General features: G+C 36.8%; 1 protein-coding gene across 2 annotated transcripts; it reads right to left on the bottom strand.

Moving 5' to 3' along the window:
- Positions 1-634: 634 nt before the first annotated feature.
- LOC147861381 (transcription factor E2FA-like) lies at positions 635-7348 on the bottom strand. Of its 2 annotated transcripts, none has more exons than XM_087323760.1 (14): positions 6947-7348; positions 2962-3129; positions 2817-2876; positions 2653-2738; positions 2491-2579; positions 2366-2420; positions 2236-2288; positions 2104-2154; positions 1968-2016; positions 1827-1892; positions 1660-1736; positions 1338-1575; positions 1182-1248; positions 635-1089 (listed from the first exon to the last, which is right to left on the bottom strand). In XM_087323760.1, exons 2-14 carry the CDS (start codon positions 3107-3109, stop codon positions 974-976), a joined length of 1155 nt encoding a protein of 384 aa, XP_087179886.1. In that variant the 5' UTR covers positions 3110-3129; positions 6947-7348; the 3' UTR covers positions 635-973. The 2 variants fall into 2 exon arrangements, with proteins under 2 accessions (XP_087179886.1, XP_087179887.1); XM_087323761.1 differs by lacking the exon at positions 6947-7348 and adding an exon at positions 3945-4154.
- Between the last annotated feature and the right edge of the window lie 445 nt (positions 7349-7793).

Genomic DNA, 7793 nt, shown 5'->3' with positions numbered 1-7793 from the left:
AGTAAAATCATAATTAGCATATTAATATACTTTGGTTAATATTGGCACGGATACTTTCTAGTTAGAAAGCCATTAATAATTCTGCATTGTATGAATTAACTTTTGTATATACTTTCTTCACACAAATGGCATTAGTGGTGGCAAGGTCTTAAAATATTAACAAAACATATGTAAGTGGTGGGTATTTAACCTCTTTTCTTGGGCCCCACTTATATAATCTGTGGATGTAAGAGTCATAAGGGAGAGTCACTTCAAGATCACCATGGAATTGGATTGTTACCAAAAGGAAAAAGACCATATTACTACAGAATCACAAATGCCTTTCACATATCCAAGCTTTTTGTTAACCTAGTCCAGAAGAACTTGAGAAGAGGCCCTCAACAAGCACTAACAGACAAGGCTTTTCAGCACATCTGAAAAAGAATGTAAGTACTTTCCATCCTAATATCAAAGCTAAGATATCATAAATTGATACACTCCATTTCATACCGGCCATTGGCAGAATTGGTAAGTGCCTTGACATTAGAGGATAGGCACAGCCCTTCAATGATACAACAGAATGGATGTAAGCAAGTAGAGAATATCATTTTAAATCAGAATAATTGCAAGGGTGAGACAGCTTACAACAGTGCAATGTAACATATAAACATGCAAGATGTATTATTCATGGAAGAAAGCCATTTCATTGAAGAAAAGCCCTTATTTTGTGAATGAATCAGCCCATGTAGGCTTCATGTTCTTGGCACAAGATGCCTTCCAATGATACACAAACTTCATTACATGTGGTTTACCATAAAATACCAATAGGCAGGCAGAGATGGTGATTCACAACTTCTCAGCACGTACTATATAACTATGCACCCATCCCATTTCAAGTCATTACAACTTCCTAGAAGTTACACATGAACCTTGGTAGATGATGATCCCAACCTGAATCGTGTAATCGCATTGCAATGTACACATCTCTCGGATGTCACAAATGTGAATTCATTGGTATGGAAGGAATTTGAGGATGAGCACCTCCATCACCCGCCATCTCAAACTCATCTACTACAAGGTTAACAACATCATCCCAATGAGAGTTGGGAGCTAAACCAAGTCAAGGTCCTACATTCTCTATTCAGCACCAGCACATGTACGAACAACAACCAGAAAGTGCCAAAAATAGCTCTCAAGGATACAATCACTTCTCCACATATCTGTTATTCCAACGCCGCCATCAGAAAGAAGCCAGTAATCAGCATCCACCTGTAGGAAAGAGAGCAGGCAATCTATAGACATAAAACCAATATTATATGTGCTAAAATTAGCATATTTGACAGCAGTCAAATACTTACATTAACATCTGATGGAAGAATTCTCATAATTCCTCCAATGTCTTGATGATGACTCGCAAGTTGAGAATAAAAGGAATCCCTATTGTCAAGCGTCTCAGGTAAATCAGATGTCACATGGGAATCTGGAAGAATCTGTACTGCAGTGCTGCCAAATGTTTCAGTAGAAGCAGCCTGCATAACTGTGTCTACAGGAATGGTTTCAACATTTGCCACCTCCTCAAACTTTTCTTCAAATTGGCTGCAAAAAATATTCATGAGTGATACCGGTTATATACGAAAACTCTGTAAGATGCATGACTTCGGAATCCAAAGATATACACACCTCACTAGATAAACATCTATGGGTCCTGTTGCACTTTGCAGGAGTATCTGGTATCGCTTTTGTGGATAGTCGACAGCCTATGTTCCGAGCAATTTTGGCATCTTTAAAACAATTCCAGGCAAAGGAAATATAATCTCTCATATTAAAATTCACCCACTTGACAATACCTCGTTAGGATCAGGAACTTCCAAAGTGGTTCCATGGGGTGCCTTTATAGCAATCAGAGTTTGATTCTATACATAACCAAAGCAGATTTGAGTATTTAGAAATTTCTTTCGCTCATGTATACGTGTAGGATGAAATCTGACCTGAAAACATTGCAAGCTTTTTATGTCTTCTTCTGTAACGTAAAGCCATCTACATCACGTGAAGGATTAAGGAATGTATAGAGCAAAGAGGCCAAATCTAGTTAGAAATTCAAATTTCAAACATAATAGAGGATACTGCTTATTATTTTCATCCTCACTGAGTATCCTCAATCGTTCTCGCGCCTCTCTAAATGCATTTTCACATCTTTCAGTCTACTGGGCCATAGCAGAAAAAACAAAAATGTCGATTAAGTTTTTAATAGCAGACCTGATAGAATCATCTAGCTTCCTCTCTTGTAGAAGCAAGGTTTCAATGTCTGCCTATGATGCAAATATAGCCAGCATATTTGTCAGGTAAAATAAACAGAAAGGGCTAAACCATTTTGCAACTCTACTACCTTGAATATTCCAGCTTCATTGGTCATATTACTTGAGCCTGCAGAATCTAAGCCCCTACAAAAAGTTTTAAACTCAAGAAAGCATTTTTAAATGCAATCTGCAAGAGAATATAAAGAAAACTTACTTCCACTGTATTCTGTTTTTCAGTTTCTTTTCAATAAGCCCAACACCTTCCAATACATTTGTAATGTCATAGATTCTACGCTTTTGAACCTGAAAGTTGTGATTACATTCAGTAACGTTAAATAACAATGGTTATCATTTAGTTAATGGCCGTAAAACTAACTCCTAGCATATCAGCTGCTTTGTTTAAATCAAGAACTCCATCTTCAGCTTCCTTAATTAGATGTATGAACTTTTTTGTCAGCAACCCTGAAGAACAAGAACATATAACTAAGAAGGATGCTACCAGAAAAGTAAAGTATACATTATCTGAAAATTCAATGTTACCAAGAGAGTTGTCATAACGGCAGGAACTGACTGGTGTTTGAGTCTTATGAACAGGAGAAACTATATCATGAATAAGCAAAAGAAAACTGTTATGCAACTTTGAGAGAAGAAAATACATTCAAATTTCTTTACATGATCCAGATACCTGTCTTTGATACAGGTGTCTGAGGTTCAACTCGGTTGTATCTACCACCAACAACATTCTTTCTTCCTCCGGCAGGGCTGTTGCTACTGGTATTAGTAGCTGCAAGAGACTGCCTAGATGACCAACCATAAGGCTCATATGGCTTCATATTTTCCAATCTTGCCTCACCTGGAAGGAAGAAAATATATGATTACCACACTTCTTTTTTTCTTACTCAGTGCCCAAGAAAGGAAATAGACGAAGCAAACAATGCTGTTTAAATTACTAGCTAAAATACTATAAAATATGCTATATAAGCTAGACAAAATGATCTATTCGGAAATTTTGATTCTTGGGTACCAGTGGTAACTATAAACTTCGCACTTTTGATCAGAAACAGACAGATTATGGTGGGTACATGTCTCACTAGCTGCATCATGAATGGGGAAACTTAGGTTCACATCAATTGTTCATGCAACCATGAGTTCTCGCAGCCTATGGCTCCCCATCCAGTTGACTCACTAATGCTCTAGCCTCTAGGGGAAACGCACCCCAATGACAATACTGAAAAGTACAGGGTTTATGATAAGAACTGCTATACTATGCTAATACATCTCTACTACCAAGTGACGTCTTCAAAAATAAACCAAACTATCATCTCTTAAGATCTTATGAGCAAAACTTATTTAGAATGAAGGCTAGAATACAAAGAGAACCATTCCCAAGAAGAGCACAAATCACTAAGAACAAACAAAAACAAATACATTTGCAATGAGCCTTTCAAGAATAATAAGAAAAATAGTTAGAACATTTGGAAGCACTTATGACACAAGTTTCAAGTCCAATTCTCACAACCAATTGCTATCATCAACTCCATCCATAAATATATTTATCCCAATTATATGATCAACACTTGAATGAAGAATGTGATAACTGAACACATTGTCTCACAAATATTCAAAACTAGTTGTTGGAAGATTCAACTTTAATAACAAACCACTTACCACTTGAAAATTGAGTAACATTTGCTCCAAGTTTTCAGTGTTTTCAGTGTATTACTTGCCTCATTTCTGTTCCTTGATATGTCCACCAATCAAGAGGTTGTCATCAAAGCTATCTCATTTGCCAGTTAGTCAATAATCTCCCGAAAAGCACAGACAAACAGGTCATACGAATGATAAGAGAGAAACTGCTTTTATTGGCAAATGGGATAGCATTGATAATTATCTCTCGACATGTTGGACACATTCAAAAACACAATCAAGGCAAATAAATACATATTACCATTCTACCCCTATCCTCAGCATAACTATAATGCTATTAACAAGGATGTGGGTTTAGGATTACCATCTAGCTGTGTTTCCAGAATGTCGATGAGGTTCCAACTTTGGGGCTATTTTAGATTCTCCTCTAAGTGTAAAATTGTAACTTGTGTTAAATTTAATGATGATGAAGGACAGTTTTTTATTGCCAAAATTATGAAGATAATCCTAAGCACTGAGGCACAGAATTGGACATTTAATGCATCTTTTAGTATCCTCTGAAGTAACATAACATGGTAGAGTTTTGAGTTTGTACAAATAAGTTATACTTATACATTTTTCTTTTAAAGCTTAGTATAAGCAAAGAGAAATGCATTTTCCAATGAGGATAGTAGCAGTTTTTTGATGTGGAGTTGGAGCTTGGGTTCAGAAGTGCTTATTACATAAGTGTTAAAATCCACATTTATCTCGAATGGTTGTAGATAAGTTAGAGACTGCAACTCATAAAATCCGTGTTGCAAAAGAAGAAACCATGTATCACAGGCAAGGAAGAACTCTGTTGTAAGTAGCAGGGTTTAGGGTCTATTGAAGAATCCTTAGCAATCTGTGAATAAAATTTTAATTAGGAATCATTTTTCCATCGTAAAGAGAGTGCCTACTATACTCTTCTCGACCCACGGGATTATGGGTCAACAAGAAAGATATAATGAGGAAGGAGGCATTCTTCAATAGACCGTACTCTGATTGGGGAGACGCAACTTAATAATGACACTCAGACATTTAAACGAAAAATACATTGTAAATCCATTCGTAACTGGACAACACATTAAGAAACACCAATACCACATCATCTCCTTGCATTTGTTATCCCCTGATTTAGGTCACCTGTGTAGCATCTGACTTTGACAGGTTATGATACCTTGGCTGATGAATACAATCCCTCATAACCAGAATCACTACCAGCATCATTATATAGTTCATGAAGAAACTTTCAGCAGTGGATCATATAGATTGATGTAGAAAGCATTCACTTACACATGACTGAACATAATTTTCATATTTTCAAAGACGGTTGATCATCTTTTTCTATCTTTTCCCTATATTTATCTTTTTCTTATCCAAAACGTACTACCTTAGCTTAAGGATCCTTAGGAAAATCTGCATTCAAATCTTTGAGGGAAATAATGGAACAACCTGCAGTAGACAGTGTGTTCCCCAAATGTAGGAACAAAGCTTGACTTTGGGTTTCTCATGAGGTATTCCAGGCTACAAAATTTTTTCCCTAAGTTGTAGGGGAGTTACGAGGAGATTTCAGGATCTTGATCAGCATTTCTCAGATGGTAGTGTGCTTTTCATCAGGCATTCTAGTTTACAAAAATGTCTGCCCTGAATCATACGGGACTCGGGAGATTATTTCAAGACCAAAGACCTTTGATGCCCTTTGCGGCGGACACCTAGAACTCATTTCAGGGATAGGGAAATGGGGTTGGGAATAGACCCCAAAATGGACATTCCCTGTTCTGATAAGAGGGATATCGAACAAGGAAATGAAAAATTGAGGTGGTCAGACAATGCTTTTAGGAGAAATTCCTTCTTTCACACCCAGTATACTAAGTTAATTCGATATGATGCTCTCTAAGTTTTAAGTATTATAAATGACCATGATATGAAGTTTGTGCCACATGTGGTCACAGCCAATCTAATAAGAAACATTTTCCTGCATAATAATATCAATAGATATTCTAGGCCAGATATCTTACTTTTCTTTAATATCTTATGCAGTTCTCAAACTAAGTTTTAGAGCCAGCAAAGTGCCATAGATGTTCCTGATCATGCATTTTTAGAGCTAGAATAATGAAACAAACTACACCCATTCTGAAGGAAAATGATCAACCATTTTAGTAGTTTCACATTCGGAGCCCAATCACCATTAAAATTATTCTCTTTCAAAGACGTTGAGAAGTGGACCAAGAATTTCATCCAACGTTCACATCATAGAGGGATAAGAGAAACTTTTCAAAAGATACAGTAAGAATCCAAAAGAATGGCATCATTATCTTTTTGGGCATTTATCCTTAGATCCTGAAGGTGAATTTGGGTCTTCAATATCTTCGTCCTAGCCTGCCTTTGCATAATCACAGAATGGTTGAGCAAATGATTTTGCTAGCAATAGAAACCATGATATCTTAAAAAAGATTCATTTCCAACACTCAAAAAACTGATCCAGAAATGGCAAAAACATGATAATGTGTTTCATACAACCTCCAGCTGTGATTATACTTGCTAGCATTTGCATTCCTAACATCATCAATGAGATGGAGATGTTAATTATTTAGAATTACCATTGAGGAGCATAATTTATATACTTATATAAGTGATTCAACGTTCTCATACGTTGAACGTTTTATGTGTGAAGTTCACATCCCAAATCTTAGCAGCTGTTATAACATATGGTAAAAAGGACTACCTAGTAAAGGGTATCCAAAGTATTTAAAACTATCTTATCCTTGCCTAACCATAAGATGAGAGAAGGGTTCACACCAGCCATTAAAATATTGCATTGTCTAAGGTAACACTTGAGGGCCCTGATATGGAATTACAAGTGAATAATTGAACCCTAAATCCGAATGTGTTTTAAAGAAAAAATTGAGAATTATAGTCATTCCAAGAATGAATGATGGCACTAAAATTTTTATGTCATACCTAGTAAAATGCAAAAGAGTGATAGAAACAAAGGGGGGTACCTTGAGGCCCCAAGCAATATAGTCATAATTTGCAATTCGATCACTAGGCCGAACTTTACTCTTCAATGTGTACACTGAAAATTTCTCGTCACTGCAACACTGAATGTTGATCCTCCACAGATGTCTTCTCTACAGGACTAGAAAGGGTGCACCCCTCTATGCACGCATATATGGCATGAGCTCACATAATAAGAAAGAGAACCAATTGTCTCCGCTCTTTTTAAACTGTAAGCTTAGCCCATGAACCAGATCTGTTCTGATTCTCGCTAAACCAAGTGAAGGTCGAAATTTGGAAGAATTCCCCAAGACAGAGAAAGAAAGAGAGTAGGAAAGAAAAGAGATGGAAATCAAAGCCCAAAACACAGAGAGATAAATGATGAATCGTAAGGTCAACAGTCAGCTTCCCTGTTCAAGGCAGAGGGGACAGAGCGAGCGACGAGAATTGCAGGGAAGGAAGAAATTTTGGCGGCAAGCAAAAAAAGAAAACAAAATGGAGATTGGGGTTTGCATAGAAAGCCGGATTAGAGAGCCCAGACGAAAAAGAAAATAAAAAGGATAGCAACGTTTTTGAATGGTTTATTTCTTTTTGTTTTTACATCCTCGCGCCTATCCATCCATGCTCCTCCTTACCTTTTCTTCCTCATTCTTTCCAACCTTCTTCTGGTCTCTAAGTGTTTTTCTTTTTCACTCCTTTCTCTCTATGCACGCAGCTATAATCAGCCCAACGATATGTCCAAACTTGCATAGTACGTAAAATTCGTGTTCGTCTAGCATAACATTCGTTTTCCTACGTTCAAACATTCTTGTGTTTTTTGTTTTGTTTTTCCCCCATTTTTAGGCTTATTTA

This window comes from Azolla caroliniana, unplaced genomic scaffold (genome assembly GCF_043228905.1).
Source record: "Azolla caroliniana isolate FFs.n. ecotype wild unplaced genomic scaffold, voAzoCaro1.0.p SCAF_8, whole genome shotgun sequence".
NCBI classification, from domain to species: Eukaryota; Viridiplantae; Streptophyta; class Polypodiopsida; order Salviniales; family Salviniaceae; genus Azolla; species Azolla caroliniana.
This window is presented reverse-complemented; position numbering and strand designations above follow the sequence as displayed.